General features: G+C 33.5%; 3 protein-coding genes across 3 annotated transcripts in view; 1 reads left to right on the forward strand and 2 right to left on the reverse strand.

The window, feature by feature from the left end:
* LOC148300944 (uncharacterized) overlaps positions 1 to 3,119 on the forward strand; it is a 43,513-nt gene extending 40,394 nt beyond the window's left edge. Inside the window, exons 12-13 of the mRNA XM_088274056.1 lie at positions 96 to 183; positions 1,245 to 3,119. Coding sequence (XP_088130182.1) covers positions 96 to 183; positions 1,245 to 2,972 — 1,816 coding nt within the window. The 3' untranslated portion in view covers positions 2,973 to 3,119. The remainder of the gene's footprint in view (positions 1 to 95; positions 184 to 1,244) is intronic.
* A 1,468-nt stretch (positions 3,120 to 4,587) lies between these two features.
* Positions 4,588 to 10,606, reverse strand: pont (RuvB-like helicase pontin). The gene is made up of 9 exons (XM_088274057.1): positions 10,495 to 10,606; positions 10,217 to 10,378; positions 9,682 to 9,988; positions 8,889 to 9,091; positions 7,651 to 7,819; positions 6,667 to 6,758; positions 6,474 to 6,580; positions 6,134 to 6,236; positions 4,588 to 5,888 (listed from the first exon to the last, which is right to left on the reverse strand). The coding sequence occupies exons 2-9, from the start codon at positions 10,355 to 10,357 to the stop codon at positions 5,637 to 5,639; spliced, it is 1,374 nt and encodes a 457-aa protein (XP_088130183.1). The 5' UTR covers positions 10,358 to 10,378; positions 10,495 to 10,606; the 3' UTR covers positions 4,588 to 5,636.
* A 3,632-nt stretch (positions 10,607 to 14,238) lies between these two features.
* Positions 14,239 to 18,881, reverse strand: LOC148300946 (calreticulin-like). Its single transcript, XM_088274078.1, has 7 exons — positions 18,750 to 18,881; positions 18,490 to 18,594; positions 17,940 to 18,373; positions 16,473 to 16,682; positions 16,001 to 16,213; positions 15,378 to 15,518; positions 14,239 to 14,749 (listed from the first exon to the last, which is right to left on the reverse strand). The coding sequence occupies exons 1-7, from the start codon at positions 18,835 to 18,837 to the stop codon at positions 14,723 to 14,725; spliced, it is 1,218 nt and encodes a 405-aa protein (XP_088130204.1). The 5' UTR covers positions 18,838 to 18,881; the 3' UTR covers positions 14,239 to 14,722.
* Between the last annotated feature and the right edge of the window lie 1,639 nt (positions 18,882 to 20,520).

Below are 20,520 nucleotides of genomic sequence, written 5' to 3' on the forward strand. Positions count from 1 at the left end.
TTCATTCTATAACATACATATTGAATGAATAATACTTTTGTATGAGTAGTTTAATTATATACGTATTTGTTTTTAAAAATGCTCTTATTTTTTAGCTCTTCAATTTGTAAAAGAGATTTAATTCTGAATTCGGGAGCTCCCGTCACATTACCTCTCTACCCAGGAGATTGTAACCATCCAAAGGTATTTTATTACATTCAAAATAATTTTTATAACAAACCTTTTAAAAATGCCCAGCTTCCACTTGCCATATAAATCTGGCTTTCCATTCAACCATTTGTTTGATGTATGTATAAACATACAATTACTAAATCTTAAAACATAATTACAGTAATGGTGGAATTTATTTTGGACACTATTTAGAAAATTGTAAGCTTTATACCACATTCTTTTGAATATTTTACATATATTTGTATGAAATATGAAAGTATGATCTTAAAATTACATTAGACACCAAAATTGTAGAAATGTTTGCCACATGAGTGCTCAATGTTTATCAAAGAGAATACTGTTCAACTTCTAGTAATGACGCAAAACACTCTTATGTAATTCAGAGTATAAATTAACAAAAAATAAAATAATTGTACATGTAGATGACTTACATATTATTATAAGCGATGTTTTACTTCTTTTAAATACATCTCAAACTCACATCAAAAATATGTTTTATATTCAATAAGAATAAAATTAACGTTTAAAAATCCAAAACAGTACTTTGCATTGGTGGATAAATGTTTTTGATCAGAAAAAGTGTTCAAAATTATTTTTACCTTCGATTAAAGATCACGTTAAAGGGATTAGATTGTCAACTAATTAATATATATTGTTTTGAAATTTATGTAAGAAGCGAACCGTCAAACCAGAAAAAGTTTTAACGAATAGGGAAATATTTCCTTCATTACCCAAGTTTATATTTGGCCGAGAAGGTAGTAAGTGAAAGGTACTAATTTAAAATACTATCACTGAGTTTTTTGTGTTTAATTTACAGTTTTTGTGTTCTGGTGGATATTTACACTATGCACTTTTTTACATTGAGTGAATACACATTGCACTACAAATTTGTAAAACCTAATAATAAAAATATATTTTCTGAATTTTTTGTCAAATGTTAATTAATTTTAATTGGTGATTTTCATTTTGAGAGCTTTGAACATAAATTATTATTACGAGTGATCCAGTATCCAATTTTTAATCCAGTATCCAGTATACAATATATATTAATTTTGATGTATTTTTCAAATCAGATTGCAGATGACCAAAGAGAAATAATACCAAATGAAACCGAAAGCGAGGAAAAAAATGCAGATGACTCTAATGCACTGACTAAACAATCATTTATACCGACACAAGTTGTCCAAATAGGCGATGAAATTATTGAACAGCCATCTGACGATTCTACTTTAGCGAGTGCCTCCATTAAAAGGGAAGATATCTTCATGGCTAATTTAAATGGGAAATTGAAAAGTATTCTAGGGAGAGATTTCCCCAGCGCTGAAATTGAAAACGGAAAGCCGAAAATCATACCGATGGGAAAACATTTCAGGATAGATGTTGAAAATAAAACAACAGACCCCCTTCTTTCACTAATAGATGCGGCAGATATACTGAACTTACCGTGGCAGCCTCTGTTAGCCAATTCCCTGGATAATGCACAGACCGAGAGAGAAAGTGGAAGAGCTTTTGGAAGTATCAATAAAAAATATTCGGGCTTTCCATTCTTCGAGAGTAAAGTAACAAATGTGCTAGAGAACTATACCGAAATAGTGGAACCAATACTCAAAACACCCGCCACCAAGAATTCACGCTCGCACAATATCAACCAAGCTAAAAAGGAAATTACAGAACCCATTCTTGGATCGACGACTGGCAAACCAAACCCAGGATCAACTCACCCGCCACATGGGAGAACAAATAGAGCGCATAAACCATACGAATTCTCATCACCCGGAGTAACCAAACTTACGGATAGAAGTGACAATTCAGTCAACAAAACGGTTTGGACTCCATCTAACAATTTAATGCCACCAGAAAGTGATAACGCCAATATTTGGAGCCAGATAAATACTGACAATAACTCCAGTCGAACTGACGAAGGTCAGAGTACCGACGATAAAGAAGTACAAACAACAACTATAGTAGACGACACATTTAGTATTTTCCAATGGCAAAATAGAGAAAAGAAAGAGATACAACAGAGCAGTAACGAAGAGAACAGTTTTACAGTACAGTTTTTACCGAGCCGTCTCGTTACATTTTTAGAAAAAGCCGAGAAATATGCCAGACACACTCTCCTACCACTTGTGTCAGCGTACACGCCAAGGTTTTTATTTTTCGGCAAAGATTTAGAACCAACAGAAAAAGTAAAAAATAAACCTAAGTACGTTCCGCTTGAAGAAAGTGTAATAGAATTGGAATTGCCCGGACTGAAAACGCAGCAGCAAAAAATAGATATCATACAAAACCTGGGACCACCAAATACAAGCGACCGTATAGACACGAGTAGCTCGCAAGCTAGAATACAATCTACAAGCACTCCGAGTTCATCACAACACACCGAACAGTTGGAAAATATTCCCAATGAGTCTATAGTGAAATCTCCCGCCACAACCACAACTACCTTGCGTCCTATAACGCTGCAGTCACAGGGAAATTCATCTGAAAAGATAATAATTGTTTACCCGAGCAATGCGAGAGATGATAGAAAAATACAGTCACAATCTTTCCCAGAGTTAATGCAGTTTGAATCGGTGTATCAACAAACCGCAAACCTCAATCAAGCGGCTAGAAGTTCCAAAAATGATTTGGATTTAGCAGCTTCTACCTATTACGAAGAGAAAACTACGGATCATAAGATTCGTATAGATCTTCCAACATACCAACCACCTACAACTGATTCTCCGTACCGTTATAAAAAACCCTATGCCAAAACTCCAACCCCAAAATTTATTCCTGTATCATATCCATCAAAATGAATCAAATTAGGTAAAAAATACAATATCAATTTAATTTAATTTCATTCCCAGTTTGCACACATAATGTAATTTTGTATAGTTTTTATACGCTCAGTCAAAATAAATTACTTTCAACGGAGTCACCATGGAAAAAAAGACCACCCAACTCCGATATTATATACATTCAGCCATAAGTATTGCAAATAGACTAAAAAATGTAATAACGTATGTATGTATAGTATTTATAAATTCAAGCATTTGGTTATGTTATGAGTTGCTGAAAGATGCATTGGAATTTTCACTTGAAAACTTGCCCACTGTTTATCTTAATTTCCTCTTTTCTATTATAAACTGACAGATATGTACATTTCATTGAGTAATAATATAACAATATAACCAAAAAATTATGTCAAAAAACAGAATCAATGTACGCATAACTGTAAATAGTCTGATTTATTTTCGATTTTTTTAAATGTAAGTACTTACACAGAAAGTTTATTTATTATACTAAAAATATTTTTAGGATAGTGTTATAAACTGACTACATATTTATATATAATAGATAGTAAGAAATGTTATTTTATTTTTTAATGTATAAAGGGCAATCATATGAAAGACACAAGAATAATTTATGTATCTTGTTTACTTTTATACATATCGATTTGCGAAGCACAGAATTTGCAAGAATGTTGTGATTTTACCGCAAAATTGTGATTTAAAGACAAATTTATAGATTTTTATGTGAAAAAAATGTTTAAGAGATTGTTACATTGTATTTTTTTTATAAATGTAATCTTAAAACCCATTCCATATGGAAACAAATAAACATTTTTGACGGTGCTCTGTAGTTTTACTAGAACAATGTATAAACCAAAACATAAAATGCAAGATGCCAATACGAATCATCGCAAATAAAATACAACTTATTATAGTTTTACAAAAGGTATACAGAATAATAGTACAACAATGGTAAGGCAACAATTCATTTGAAAAAAAAATTAGTATGACTCTTCTCATTTTTTACATATTGCCGAGATCTTTTGTTGAAAACCAAAAAACCAAACCTTTTCTTTGAAAACCAAACAGAAAGACACAAATATATATGACATCTGTGGGATATAAAAGTAAAACAACCATTATTCTTCTTGGCCCTACTCATTATTACTGAGGGTTGTGACCCTTGTCAAAGCAATGACTCTTCTCCAGTTATCCTTCGACTGCACTGCATGTAGCGCTCCAAACACCGAGGTGCCTGCTGCTATTTTAATTTGATCAGTCCTTCGTGTGGGGATCAACTTCCTCTCCCTCTCTTCCCTTCCAGCCTACCAATGACAACCTGTCGTTCCAGGCTATCCTCATTGCCACGTGCAACGTGTCCCAAGAACCGAAGAATCCGTTGTGTACAGATACTGGCCAGAGTCAAGCCATCCAAGTGCAACTCCTGACGAATGGACACATTGGTGCATATAGCTGTCAGTGGGATTAGAAGCTAAATTAAATTTTCACCTTTGTTCAATAATGAATAATTTCAAGTTGAAATTATTCATTGATGAAATTTTAACTTCAAGCATTTATTGTGTTAATAAAACAAAAACAAAAAACTTTTCGAAAGTACAAAAGAGAAAAAAACTTTTGGTTTTGGTTACTGCAAAATAATTATTATTGTGGCACTGTTGCTTCTATAACCCTCGAGTATATTATAAGGATAAAAAATAAACAAACTTTAAGCATTTTAGCTTGAAAATAAAGAACATTTATTGTACATTTATGTCCAACGTAAACATAAGAAGAGAAAAGATTTACACAATAACGTATTAAATAATAATTAATTACTAAAACACATTACTTAGTTAAAAACTCTCAAGATACTTTGTACCATTTAAAGAAAACTCAAATACGTACTGCACGAAACAATAAAGTCTGTGAAAAGAAGACCTAGTAAAATAAGTGAAATGTAGACAGCATATTTAATAACTGTAACATGGTAATGTTTATTTAGGTATAGAATTAGACAGCCTTTCACACCAGATTCTGCCAGAAGGATTTCTAATTACAGAATTAAAGTTTTTGTTTGCGCAACCAGAAAAGTTTTCTTGCTTTTTTACGAATTTAAACAGTTACACAACATATCATGACACTGAGTATGTGAGATGTTGCTACAGGATGTCTATGAACTGGCTTATGACCTTTTTAAACTTAAAATCTTACAATTTTCTAATTATTCCATGACTGTTAATGACATGAAGTTTGGGAACCGCTGCCCTGTTGGTTATAACATACTCGATTCCATGACAACACAAATTATTCACAAAACAAATGTACAAGATATTAGACATACCTTAATAAAAATCACTGTTTTCTATTTGAAAAATTATAATGAAATATGTAATTAATCTGCCTTTTTATTTACAGCATGTATCAATATAATTTAAATATTTTGATAGAAATAATTCCCAATATAAATGGTAAACATTTGTGGCCATTTTGGTAACAAAATGTAAATTAAACGCTTATGAACGGGTTGCAGTCTCAACTTGACTCATCTCATAATACTAAATCATATTACAGACATCCAAAATATAATTGTTTTAAATTATTATGTTGGATCATTATTTCTCGACTTATCTGTTTACCAACATAGTGAGTTGCAATTTTTGTAATCTGATTTATTTATGACAGGAATGTTTAGAGCATGAACTTGTCTTTCTCCTTGGAGAGTATCTTGGCGGAGGATTTGGCATCGAGGAAAAGCTGTGCGGCCTCACGGACATCTTGTGCGCTGATGGCGGAGCGGCCCTCCACGCGCGCTGCTAGGGAGGCTGGCGTGAGTAGCTGCGCAGCGTAGCGCAGTGTTGTGCGCGCGCCTACCTCACTTAGCGCCGTCAGCGCCCCCTCCTCCACCGCCACACCCTCCGTATTTGCGCGCAGTTTCAAGATCTGGACACGACATGGCAAAATGAGTAATTTGTGCTGAATGAATTATGCATTTACAGATATGTTTTGTTGTTGTTAGTTTTCTTTAATATTTCATTTTACTTTAATATGCTGCTGTATCATATGTACATATAAATAGGAATAGGCACATGCCTTTTATTTACTGATATGTCTGCTTTATATAGCTCGTAGAATCATAAATAAATAATAATTTCAAAGCTGGAAACTGAACGGCATAAAAAACTCACCTGATGTAATTCACTTTTGCTATATGGGAGAGTTCGTATAATCAAAAGCCTATCAAGTAAGTCCAGTGGAATCCCATGTGGAGAAACTATATCATCAGTCCCTCTAAAAAGCGTGATTAATATTAAAAATTATTGAAATATGTAATATGAAAACATAAAATTAAATAAAAATAAAGCAAATAGGCAGTTCTATTTTATATGACTTAATAAAATAAATATCATATAACCAAAAACATAGCAAAGATAACAATTTAAAAAAATTCAAGATGAAAAAATACACGTACTTCCTATAGACTTGAGGATTTATGGTACATACATAATACAGTACATAAAATCTTACCTAATTTGACATCTTCCTCGATTTGTTGCAAATATTACAATAGGTGCTATAGCCGATTCCAGTGCCCGGTGTAAATAAGTAAAGGTTTCAATATCTAGCATATGTACCTATAAATTACAATCATTGTCATATTACAAATACAGGAAAAAGTCATAAATACACATTTATTTCAAAAACCATAAAAAATACGTACCTCATCAATGAATAAGACTCCAGGGACCAACTCTGCTATGCCTTGGTCGATATATTTGTTCACTACTTTGTTTATTTCTTTACGCAATTTATCTATAAGAAAAACAGTATGATACTACAAAATGACAAAATTATTAAAAATTAAATTGATTTATGAGAATGAAAACTGAGGGAAACAAAATAAAACCCAATGGATGAAATGAACACTTTTCCTGCAGTAAGCTAAGAGCTTTTAACTATGCAATTATTAGTAAAGTAAATTTACACCTCTTTTTTGTTTAAAGATTCAGGAAATTATAATAAACGGAATAATGTATTTAAAAAAAGGTTGTATATGCTTTTAAGTAAGCCCCTTTTTGGATCAGATATGCACCGAGAAACAAACATTCCAGTTGAAAATCTTCAAGTCAAGAATCAGTAATTTTAAGAGCATTGAACTAAAAGAATAATCGTAATCTACAGTCTGTCTGTTCACAGTTATTTTACCACAAGTTTTTTTTTTTAAATTATGTATTTGGCAGGATAAATAAATAAATAAAAAAACTAGAGGTAAAATAACTGTGAACAGACTAAGTAAAGCCGCTGTTTACTATAGAACTGTAACTGTATCCAAATGTGAGAACTCTCTTTCATCTGACAATTTGTCATAGACAAGAAGCTCACAGTAGTATTAGATGTTTGTTCTTCAAACCCTTCTCCGCACCCCAATGGTGCATAGGGCACTCGACATATAAACGCAGTGTTATCTTGATTGTTAACACATGGAAGAAAGGTAATCAGCCCTCCGGTTCAGGTACCAGTCCAGGGTAGTATTGAATAAATATTAGATTGAAAAAATCACTAATATTTATTAGCCCCCCCCCTCCTGGGAATCAAACCCGGGATCTCTGATCAGAACATTAAATATAAAATTATTTTTTTTCTGAGCGCTGCAAAAGAAATTTACATAAAAAATAATCTTTGCATAAAAGGGGAAGAAATGCACCTGTGATTTCTGTCTTTTTGGGTTTCATGAGTTGTCCCATCATGGACATGATGTCTTGTCCTCCCTGTGGCCGCGCGTTGGCACAATCCAAGTCATGAAGTGTCACATCCTGGACTACTTCTTTCTTCTTGTGGACATCTCCTTTTGGAAGTGGCACATATTCTTCAGCCTACAGAATTTAAACAAAAAAATTAACATTGACTTTGATATACATATTCAGCTATCCCTATTGATTTAAAGTTTCCATGATGTTCTGGGGGCAGGATCATTTGGGATAACAGTAAAGATTTACATACATAATAAGCAAGCTCGTATTTCAATCCAATGTGGGTGATGGTCGTTTGAAAAATCTACACATTTGATGTTAAATTATACAATTGTTTGGAATATAAAATAATAAATGCATTTAACGCTTATAATCTAAGGTTGTGTTTTGTTTTTAAAAACTTATTCAAATTGAAAATAAATTTATTAAAATTTATTTATTTATTAAAAATAAATTTTATTAAAAATATTCTCAAATAATATATGCCAAACAAAAAGAACTTTGATTATTATGCAATAAAGTTGTACAACCTACTTCCATTATCTATAGTCATTAAATAAAGAAATTAAGTTTAAATAAACTATTCATAAAAAGATAATGAAGGTGGTGATAGATCTGAAATAGATCGCATCATTCGGCCATGTCGTATTTGATTGTATGTCATAAATAATTTTCTTTTCATATAGTTTTATTAATAAGTATTGTAAAATCTGTATATATGTATGTGATGAATAATTAATAAAAGTAAATAAATCTTGCAGACTACCACTTTTACAGTGTAAACATTAATTAATTTTGTTAAACAAAATGAAATTAAATAAAATTTCAAAATAAAACATTATTAATTATAAACATGAAGCATAAAATTCATTCGGTATACTCTTTACGTAAAAACAGATACCCATACCAATAATTTACGCAGGCTCATATTGTGCAGTTTCACAAACGAAAGGATATAAACTAGGGTTTAAATGAGAAACGCAACTGTTGAATTTTTATTATCTTAAGCGTTTACGCTGAGTGAATGATAACAAAGCACCTATTATGGAATATAAATCTAGATATTCAGAATTCAGATTACGTGTTTGTGAAATAACTAAATTTCACTTTGCGTACAGAATAGAACAAAATAATAATAATAGTTACAAAATAAATATTTACATTTTCATTAAATAAATATATAAGCACCAACCTCCAGATCAAATTCAGTGGCATATGTATCACAGCGACCTTGTCTTTTTACTGCACCAGAATTGGCTTCTACGTAAATAACATCACCAACTTCTACCTTTTCCTTCTGAAGAGATTCATAAATTGTAGGATCTAATTTCAATTGCTTAGTTCCTTTTGCAGTTTTTAGTCCAATTATTACGTGTGAAACGACTTTTCCAAATCCTTAAAATATAAAAGAATATACTTTAGTACATATTTTATTTTGGGACATACAATATTTTCAAAAGATAATCCATGGGGAAGGGTGAGGATTTGAAGAAAAATACAAAGGATTAGTCCCACATAATCAATGATAGATATTGTCAGTAGTCACTGTGAGGATAGCTTTTTTGTTAACATCACAGTAGAGGTATCTGTCGAGCTTAGTGGATAAAGCACCTGACAGACAAAGAAGAACAGAGATTAAATCTTAGGCAGTTATTTTTTCCTGAAATATGATGCATTCTAGACATTTATATCATATGTTCATTTGTTAAATGTATACCAACAAACAAAAATACTCAATGAAAATTAAAAAACTATTTATTTGAGCAGAAACAAAACATGGCACGATCAGGTATGCCAAATACTTGAAAGTGGTCAGGTTAGGAGTCGTAATAATCGGCGGATATGTATGAGGAGATGAATGAACGTGGAAGAGATGAAGAATGTTTGCAAAGACAGAGTGGTGTGGCGTTTGATTCATTCTGCCTACCCCTACGGAAAGCGGCGTGATGGTTGGTTAGTTAGTTAGTTATGGCCACACAAAATACCTCCATCTGTTGGATTTTCTGTCTCAACGGGAGTCAATTCTGTAACTTCTCCTTCGTAAACCTCTTTAGTCTCCCTTATGCGAAGGCCGATGGCCCGACGGAAGTTCTCCATCAGCACTTCGGTCTTCTTGATTTCGGAACTGTAAACTTCGCTGCCCACCATCGGGCAGAAGGGTACTTTATTTCCCAGTTCCTGCGCAGTAGCCAGAGCGATGGCTGTCTTCCCCGTTCCTGGTGGGCCTGCAAATAATAGAGCACGTCCCGCCATTTTCTTGCTACGAATCATATCTACAACGATACCAGCAGCCTGGGGAAAACAAAATAAATATTATATTTATATGGAACATATGAAACAAGATATTAAAATATGTATATGCATATTGAAATTATACTGCTAAAACCGACCACGTATTTGAGGTTAGGACATGAAGTTTAAAAAATAAGCGGGACGGAAGTGATATTTTCTGCAATCCAACATAAAATGAATGTAATGTAATTAGTTTTTATTGTTTCAAAGAACTCTAAGTCAGCTCACCTCCCTTGCGAGCTCCTGGCCCACCAGGCCGGCTGCCATTTGAATAGCAACTCCATTTTCATCTAAACCCAGTCCTTTTATATGGCTATGAGCTGAAATTCTCTGAGTCTTAGCCGTGCTTTTAACTTCTTCGATCTTCATTTTATTTTTTGTTTGCTAGCCCTATAATCATAAATATAATAAAAATAAATATACATGCACTTAAAAAGAGAGCACCGTATTCTTTCTTTGATTACAGATGATTATATCTTGAGATATGACGAACAATTAAAAATCACCTTAACTCCGTATCGATTATTAGGATCCGCACGAACCGAATACAAATAAAATCGAACAAACAAAATTGATAACAGACAACACGCGACGAGCGTTTTCGGTTTTGTTTGTCATAGATTTTGAATATAGATCTTTCAGCTCCTGTCATCAATTCGACCATAGACATTTAGTTTTGAAATGGAAACGATTCCCAGTAGGTACCATGCCCCCAGTCTACCGGGCTACCTAAAAGTTCGTACCCACTTGAGAATAAATTGAGGGGAAAAAATAAATTAAAATCCAATATCCATTGATTAAAACTTATTTTTTAAACACGTAGTCATCATTTTTGTAATATGATTTCAGTTTTACTCATACGTATTTAAAAAAATACATTTAGCGTCGCTACTGTGCATTTTTTCTACTTCAATTTATCAAATTGATGACAACTTAAAAGTTTCTTATGTGTACATCCCTTTGTTTATGTAGGTATCTTTTAATTTGTTATATTTTCTCATTTGTTTATTTGAAATATGCTTCTTACCTTATGTTTTACTCATTTATTTCTTTTAAACATGCTTTTTACCTTGTGTTTTTTTTTTAATATTTGACCTCTTGTTTTTCATTTGTATTCTCAGTTTATATTTTCTCATTTGTTTACTTTAAACATGCTTTCATTCTTTATGTTTTCTCATTTGTTTCTTTTAAATATGCTTTTTACCTTATGTTCTTCATATTTGCTCATTTGTATTCTCAGTTATATTTTCTCATTTGTTTCTTTTAAACAGGCATTTTATGTTTTTCTTACTAGTTTCTTTAAAACATGCTTCCTTCCCTATGATTTTTCTCATTATGCTTCTTGCCTTATGTGTTTTATATTTTGTATTCTCATTTATATTTTCCAATTTGTTTTCATGTAAACATGTTTCTTACCTTATATTTTTTCATGTTTCTTTTACCTTATGTTATTGTTATATGCCTGTTTATTGTTTTGTATTTTGCCATGTATTAGTTTTGGTTATTTAAAAAAACATCTTTTTCATAACTTTTTCAATAATTATTTGTGTTCCAATATTGTTAACCTTAATCCCATGTCCCAAAATGAGAAATAGAAATTACTCATTGGGAATATTATATAAATGACTTATGTATGGAATATGTTTTGAAAATAAATAAATAAATACTCGATCTCCTTTTTCCTTAAGACTGTTTATTTTTATTTCTGTGAGTGGGTCACACAACATGTGTAGGGCTGGTAGAGAGCTATGTATCCAATCCAGAGTACCACTTCACCGGCTAATAAATTTCTGGGCGTATTCTTTGATTCTGATCTCTCCCTCGAGACTTAAATCAGCAAAACAACAAGTACATGTTTTTAACTTCTTCTTCTTTATGAGCCCTCTGACCTCCACTGCTGGATATAGGCCTCTTCCCCTTCTTTCCATTTCTTCCGGTTTATTGCTGCTTGCAGCCAGTTTTTATCCCCCACAGCAACAATGTCGTCAGACCATCTCTTTTGGGGTCTTCCGACACCTCTTTTGCTCTCCCATGTTTTTATCAGCTAAGGCAAATTAAAAGCATTCGCAAGAATTTGCCAGTTAATGCTACCCGTCAATTATAAAATGCATTTTTAATATATAGATTCGATTACTGTAACGGTATATACACAGGTCTACCAAACAATAAAATGACTCCACTGCAATCGGTGTTAAATGCAGAAGCGAGACTGATTTTTGGAATTTCTAAATTCAGTCACATCACTCCTACTACTTCACAAACTAGACTGGTTACGCTTCCCTGAAAGGGTTGAGTATAAACTCTGTCTACTCATGTACAAATCAAAACATAATATGGCTCCAGAGTATCTAAAAGAGCTGCATATACCAGATGAATTGGTTGATAGACGTCTCACGCTTCAATCGGCTACAACTGCAATGGGCGAAGTGATCTTACCAGCTCACATAAATTTAGCGAGCGTGCCTTTGCTGTTGCGGGAACGATGGTTTGGAATACTCTTCCACTAATGGTTAGAAAAAGTGAGAGTGAGATGATCTTTAGAAAAAATACATTTGTTTGCTAAATCATTTCCACCATCATCTTTTCCTTAATTCATTCACAGTGAAGTGCCCTTGAGGTAGTATTTTACAAAAATGGTGCTATACAAATTATCCAAATTAATTATTATAGTTATTATTAATATAATAATCTTAAGAAAAAACTAAGAACACATTTCTTGACCAAATCATTTCAATAATTTTCCCCCAGAATTTAATCACACATTTTTATTTTAGTTTAATCAAAGTACCCTTCAGGTAGAATTTTATAAAAAATTAAGCTAAATAAAATATTTAAAATAAATATTATTGTAACAGTAATTTGATGTCTAGTTTGAAATAGTAAAAAAAAATATTATTCATCCTCAAGAGAATCGTAAACACAAGCAATGTTTAACTTACACAAGCTTGTTAGAATACAGGTAGCATACCGGAGTACCCTAACCATTGTTGAAATGTTCCTTTTCAAATATGTGGCAGTAATGTCCTTCACCCCGAGACACTTCACCACGTCATCTGTACACATCAAAAATATTCAACTCCTATACATTAAAATATATTAAGCGCAGGACTGACCATAGCATAAATAACGATCGAGTTGACATTGCGTCAAACCAATTGGTACCCTATACACCACTGGGGCATAGGGTACTAGAAGGGTCAGAACTCTCACATATAAAAATACAGAGTCATTCATTTCGTGGTTTCAAGTTGAAAGCGCTGGCATTTGACGCCTGTCGAACTCAGCTGTCATAATATTAGTTAAATATTTACCATTTACGATAATGCATCGCTCAACAAACGAACGAGTTGAAATTATTAAAACTTACTACAAAAGTGGTGATTCAAACGTAGTCACTTTTTGCGCATTATACGCGCTGATTATGGTCGTCATAATCGACTATGCAAACAATCAGTAAAATTGAGAAGATTTTTAAAGAAAGTGGAAGTGTTACTGATGTCATAAGGTTGTCGTAATGTCATTACTGATGTTTGGTGTGCTCTATGGTCAAAAGGTGTCATTGGCCCGTATTTTTTTGAAGATGCCAATAGGCAGACGGTTAGTCAATTCGGAGCGATATGGTGGAATGATAACTGATGTTTTTGGCCGGCTCTTAATTTCACGTTTTGGCGACGTCAATTGGCCACCAAAATCATGCGATTTGACACCTTTTGAATTTTTCTGTGGAGTTACGCAAAATATTGTGTTTATGCGAATAATCCCCAAGCTCTAGACGCATTCAAAACCAACAATATCATTCAAATGGCACCTCAGGAAGATTCGATGCAAGCGATTTTTTAAGGTCATTTTTAACCACTTTTTTGCACATTTCGGGCGGTTTCTCTACTCTAAACCACCTGAAATGTGCGAAAGAGTGGTTAAAAATGACCTCAAAAGAATCGCATGGATCAAATCTTCCTGAGGTGCCATTTGAATGATATTGTTTTTCACACTAAATAGCAAAGTTCAAACTTTATAATGAAATAAAATTTTCATAAAAAATGTATTGTTGTGTGTGTTTTATTAAGCTTTTCTTTCGAAACCGAAAAATGAATGACCTGGTACCATGCACAACTTTTAACTATCATTACACCGACGATGACATAATGAAATGCACTTGGTACGAAGTACTTTATGGTACTAGAGGAGTTTCGATATCTGTAATTTCAAGTTTTATTATGGATTTAACAAAATAATAAGAAAAACAGTGACTATTTTTATGTTTTATTTTTTTACTTCAACAACTGCAAACTTGGTACGGAAAATCAGTCATAAAAAATTCAATTGTAACAAAACTGTTTGCGTAAAAATATTGAGGACAAGTTCGCATACAGATGAATACTTGAAACTTATAAATTATGACTAAATATTACGGATGCAGAGTAGCCAGTAACTCAGAAAACTAGTTCACTGCAGGTGTATAATGCTCCATATAAAAGTACAAGATCCTGCTACAAAAATGTAACTGCATAGAGTACAAATTTACACACTTACGACTGTATATCACTGTGAGTATAAAAATGAGAAGTTTGTCTACGGCTTTTGTAGTAAAAATATATTACACGGCACAACACTGTGGAGAAACGTAAAAAAATGGAAAATGTCAATATCCCAATCACTGTTTGTCTTCCTGCTGGTAGGAACACCATTCACCACTATTCAAATCTTCAGTCTCTCTATACACTATCCACGCACTTACAGCTCATCGTGATCCTCCACATCCTGAAACAAAACTCTCATGAGTATACAGTATGGGCGTTTGTGCACTACCCGGAATTTCACCGTCCGGCAGTCCGGTTTTGAAAAACGAAAGCGACTACAACAGTTTAGCGTGATCGAATTTATGCGCAACATGTTCATGCACCGATCCGAAGAAAGGTAGACAAAAGCAGAAACCAATCCAAGCCAATCATCGTTTTAAAACGCTAACTGACGTGGCGGACGGTAAAATTCTGTGTATTTTCGCGTAGTGCACAAACGCCCTATGTAAATGCAAAACAGCTAAATGAAATAACTTTAAAGAAAAAGAAGAATTTTTTTTTTTTGGTTTTGTGATCCAATTACTACTGGCTATTGAAATTATAAAATACCTTTTATAGGTAATTTTTTTTTAACTTTTTCATTGTCAGGTAGGTAGGAAGGCAATAATAATAAAGTATTTTCATACATATTTTTTTTGGCATAAAGTTTTTAGTTAATGAATCACGTTTCATTGGTTTACTGCCAATAAAAATCTATCATTCTGTATTCAAAGTTATTGATATTTACAGTAAGAAGAACATTGAAAATTTAAAAAAAAACAATGAGTAGTGGATATTTGAAGGCAGTGTAGTCTAAAAAGAATACTTACATCAGATGATGATGGTAAATTGTTGAATTCATCACTTTCATCATCCAGATCTTCATCATCTGATGCCTGAGAGTCTCCGCTGTCCTTTTCTGCCGCTTTCTCCGCTGCATCTTGTTCATCCTTCATTTTTTTCTCTCCTTCCTATGAAAATGACATTAGTTAACATAAGGTGAAAAACACATCATTAATATTTATTGAATTTATAATACGTGAAAAATTAGCAAGCGATATAAGTTTTGCGGCCGAAAGTCAGTCCTTACCTTAAGGAACTTTTTTGATTTCTCTCTGTTTTATTCAATTTTTTTATTCTCTATGTTTTATATTTATTTTTATTCTCTATGTTTTAATAGAACATAATTTGATAAAATTATTTCAGGAATGTTAAAAAGTTTGTATAAAGATAAAATTAAGAAGGTTCATTTAACTTGGAAATGAACATAACGGGATTTAATTTTGTGAAAAAAAAAATATCTGTAGAAGGTATATTTAAAAATTGGACTAATTCTTTCCAAAAAATATAATTATATAATTATAATTATAATTATAAATATAATTATATAATTTGTAAAATTTATTATGAAAAATTTAAATGTCAAGACTTGATAAGAGGAAAATTAACAAACCTGTGTAGTTTTGATCGTGTCTCCTACTTTCTTGGCTGTTTCCACATCGTCAGTGATAAGGAAGTTATCGAAGATTGTTCCGGCCTTGACCTGCCAGAGGTCCAGGCCCAGGGTGCCGATGTCTTTCCTGAGGTACAGCTTGTCGTCTGGTTTGTACTCCGGATTGTCAATCTCGGGATGAACCCACACTCCCTTGTATGCGGGATTGTCAATCTGCAATATCGTACATACTCAGTTTAAATTGTCATCAGACTCATTCTTCTCAGACATTCACTGTTTGTTATTTTAGCAGTCTTGTATGATCATATTATGACATTTCATTTAGAATATCTTTGATATCACTTTTAAGGGGATATTATTCATATTTGAAGGGTTTAGGGGAAGACAGTACCAATTTTGATCAAACTTAACCTGAGATTACTGTATTTGTAGAAATAAAAAAATTAAGGATTGTTTAAAGTGGTCGGCTCACCTGTTTGGGTGCCCACTGCCCCTTGTACTCGGGGTTGTCGATCATGGGCGGCTCCCATTCACCGTCCATCTCGTCATCCCAGTCCTCGGGCTTGGTGGCGTCAGGGTCGGGGATGTGCTCGGGCTTCTCCCAGTCCTCGGGCTCCGTGTCTGTTGGGTCCGGGATGGTGGCACGCTCGTCCCAGTCTTCTGGCTTCTTTGCCTCAGGATCCTGAAGACAACATTCAATTAGTCCCTTATCAACCATTTAATTCAATAGGATCTTAAAATTTACGATGTTGTTATCAGAAACACCATACAAATAAATAAATATATGCAGTTAAACTCGGTTATAAAGAGAAAGATGGAACCGACTGAATTTGCTCGTTATAACCATTACTTGTTATACCCGAGGATAGGTTTTTTTATAATAATACCCATCACACAAAGTATCTGGAATAGTCACGTAACACAATAAGTCGCAGATAAAACAAAATTCACACAATTCAATGGTTAAATGACACATGTCATATTTTTCTGTCAATCCACTTTTCTTATAAAATTTGGAATATCCTGCGCATCTTTATGTACGAAACCATTAAAGTAAATCAAAATTCACACGATCCCAGTTCCCAATTTTTTCGGGTCCCTGATGTTCTTTTTAAATGCAATGTCGACACTGTGAATGCTTTTTACACACCATTTTTCACGCCATGTTCTATTTTGCAAATATTTTCCACCTTTTCACTAATTGAGGGACATTTTCTTTTATTGGTATCCATGTTTATAATTTGATGGTTTGTTTTTAACTCTTGAATTCATCTAACATAACTCACCTCATAATGTTTATTATGCATTCTGCATAGTAAGCATAAATCATATGAAATGTGGAACTCTTGTAAAAATCCCCGAAACAGGCACGACATTCATAAACTAAAAAAATTGTTTATTGTAAAGGGTGCTGAGTCGCCATCACCGGTAGGAACCTACTGGCTTCACAAAGCTTAGAATGTATAACACGCGATTTCAACCATATCCGGGATACTTTTTCAATGTTGTCGGCAAAAACACTAATTAGGTACTTAGAATCTTAACTATTGTCATAAACTTAATCCGATCTCGGCAGCTTCAATCTAGTTAATCTAGTTAACACACATTTCCTAATCACATCCAAGATCTTGCTACATCCGTGTTCGTAATAACCGAATTCGACTTCGATGTTTTTGCAATAATTTAAAAAAAGATGTTTTATAATTCATTATCATAGTCCAATGTACAGAACAGTATTGTAGTGAAACATTGCTGGCGTCATAACTATGTGAAATAACCTAATGGATGAAATGAAGTGGGGAAATTGCATTGAAAAAAATCTTCAGAAACTTGAAAATTGAGTTAGATGGCTATTTTTTGTTATGTTTCCTTAATACATTAAAATAAAATTAATGAATACACAATTGAAAAAGATGGTTATAATGAGAATGAATCCTACCTTGATTTTCTTAGGAGCGAGGAAATCCCAATCGGCTTCCAGAGTTCCAGATTCCACCTTTTCGTTGTCGATGAGCACTTCATAGCTGTTATCTGGCTTCACGATAAGAGTGTACAGATGTGTGTAGACATCGTCCTTGCAGCGGATGTCCTTGTTGATGAGCAGGTTCTTTCCTTTGTAGCTGAAGATGACGTGCACCTTTTTGGTGCCCGGCCCGCAGATGTCCGGCCCGAACATGATCTCGTAGGGGGACTCTCCGTGCATGTCCTTCTGGTCTAGTTTGTGGTTGAACACCTTCACGTAGCCGCCTCCGCAGTCGATATCCTGCTCGTGCTTCACGGAGAACTGAACCACCAGGGTTTTGCCCTCGTTGGAGAACGAGTCGAACTTACGGGATAGGGCATAAAAGCGCGCATCTTGAGAAGTCTTCAAACCTGTCAACCGCACAAGACGTGAGAGAATCTAATATGAAAACATCTATATGACGATGCGCAAGCTTTCAATATAATTATTTTACGCAAATTCAGATACTCAAAATGTAAAAGCTTACCTTTATCGGATTCCTCGTCATTGTAGAATTTACCAGCGGTCAAAACGAATTTTCCAAACTCTTTGCCGGGGTGTTCGCTATATACCCAATTATCTTCCCACGAATCTGAAGACAAATAAAGACGTAAATAATATTTCCCGGCGAAAGTAATATCGATCAATGGGAGGCGTTTGCCGGTTTATACAAGTAAAATATTTAAAATAATAATAATAAAAAAACCTAATATTTTGAGAGCACAAAAATAAACTTATTCAACTTACCATCCAAGAAATTTTCTTCGAAATATATTTCAGAATTGACGGCACAAAATGCCAGTAATGTGACAAACGAGAAAATTAGACTATTCATTTTGATACGCAACGCCCGCACCGGAAGACAGACAAGCCACGAATAATTTTGTCGGCGACGATGTGACAATTGTTATCGTATCAACTTTCACGACATCCGTCAAATATCTTTGTCTACTCGCACATACAATATACATGAGATAGATAGCTAAACGTAAGTATTTATCAAAATAACGTTTTGGAAAGGTACGTAATATTACACTTACGTTTCTGACTTAGAGAGCGGAATGATCCGCAAAAGAAAGAGATACCAATAATAAAATCAGTCTAATTTTCAATAGACTCCCAAAGACAGATGGAGAAATTCTATTGGATAATATTGGACGAATCAGACTTCTACACCACACAAGGCAGAATATTTTGTGCGAAACGTCATCTCTCGGCGGTCGAATCGTATTCGTCCGCGTTCCTTGGTTTTCTAGGCATGGTGGATAGAAATTAAGTACCTACTTCTAACAGGAAATGTACGAATTATAATAGATTTGGGTGATGCTGTACTAACATGGGATAAGATTAATTATTATTTTCTTTTGCGAAGATAACTAAAGTTATCAAAAGTTTTATTGACAGGTTTTTTTAAAAATTTTCTTATGTAACTTCAAAAATCATGAAACGCGCCAAAATTAAAACCTATAAAATTTTGGCGGGTTATTTAAAAATACACTCACTGGGTTTTAAAAAAAAAAACTATAGTTGCCATTTGAATATTTTATAGGTAATACATAAAAAAAATAACCTTGCTGCCTTTGTACAAAGTTGGAAGGAAAGTATGAAAATACAGAGAAAATGATTGTAAATGTGGAGTAAGTGGATAATGAGTAGGCTTACCAAATTATGAAGCTCTAAACCGGGACAGGTAGGGAAAAAAAACAAATACAGTGGAACATCGTATAACGAGTATAATTTGTTCAAGCATCTTACTCGCGAAATACTTGTTAAGTGAAACATTTTTTCCCATAGAAATCAATGTAAAATACGATGTGTTCGATGCCGAAAAAACACTATTTTGTTTTATGTATTTTTTTATTAACCTGTATTTATATAAAATTACTTATTAATTGTTATGGAGTGTAACAACTTCGAAAAAAAAAATTGTGACAAATAATAAATTCTTTTTAAATATAAAACTATCTGAAGACATTTGTTTTTGCCGACGCTTCAAAACTTGGCGTAAATGTTTCACAGCAATTGCAATCAATTGCTAATAATTAAAAATTCAATCATTGAATAAATTTGTAGCGTAAATAGCCACCCCCTTACTAGGGTGATGCTTCTGCATGTATGATGCAACAGTTTCCCATGCTTTCAGCACTTCTCTTATTGTGCTATAAAATTGTTGCTCTGCTACTTTCACCTCCTCCAATAACAAGCTCTCCTCCATAATTTCTTGCTGTGAATCACAATGCGACTCCTTACTCTTCGGTGGTCAGCTTGACTATGCTCTTCAATATCGTTGTTATCAACCTCGAGTCCCGGCTCACAAGTGAATTTCGTGAAAAAGAGACTCGTCCTTTCTCTGTAACTCGTTATGCAAAATACCGCATGGTAAGGGAGCAACTATTTCAGTTTTTTTTTGTTCATTATGATAGGTTCCGTTGTAAATCTAATATCTGTAAATCCAAAAGTTGTTTATTTAAAGTTAAGAAATTAGTTATTGTGCAAGTGTACTTTTCGCTGAAGTGAA

Source organism: Brachycentrus maculatus, unplaced genomic scaffold (assembly GCF_059751285.1).
Source record: "Brachycentrus maculatus isolate JH-2025_06_01 unplaced genomic scaffold, ASM5975128v1 h1tg000632l, whole genome shotgun sequence".
NCBI classification, from domain to species: domain Eukaryota; kingdom Metazoa; phylum Arthropoda; class Insecta; order Trichoptera; family Brachycentridae; genus Brachycentrus; species Brachycentrus maculatus.

What these genes read in the sequence shown, in the direction of transcription:
- pont (XM_088274057.1), bottom strand. Translation starts at nt 10,357, where the DNA reads ATGAAGATCGAAGAAGTTAAAAGCACGGCTAAGACTCAGAGAATTTCA. An exon ending in AGAAAATCCAACAGATGGAG is followed by an intron (nt 9,092 to 9,681) that starts GTATTTTGTGTG and finishes TTATATTTTAAG; the next exon opens with GATTTGGAAAAGTCGTTTCA. An exon ending in CCACTGAATTTGATCTGGAG is followed by an intron (nt 7,820 to 8,888) that starts GTTGGTGCTTAT and finishes TAAATTCTGTAG; the next exon opens with GCTGAAGAATATGTGCCACT.
- LOC148300946 (XM_088274078.1), bottom strand. Translation starts at nt 18,837, where the DNA reads ATGAATAGTCTAATTTTCTCGTTTGTCACATTACTGGCATTTTGTGCC. An exon ending in TCGCTCCTAAGAAAATCAAG is followed by an intron (nt 16,683 to 17,939) that starts GTAGGATTCATT and finishes TGTTGTCTTCAG; the next exon opens with GATCCTGAGGCAAAGAAGCC. An exon ending in ACACGATCAAAACTACACAG is followed by an intron (nt 15,519 to 16,000) that starts GTTTGTTAATTT and finishes TCATTTTCATAG; the next exon opens with GAAGGAGAGAAAAAAATGAA.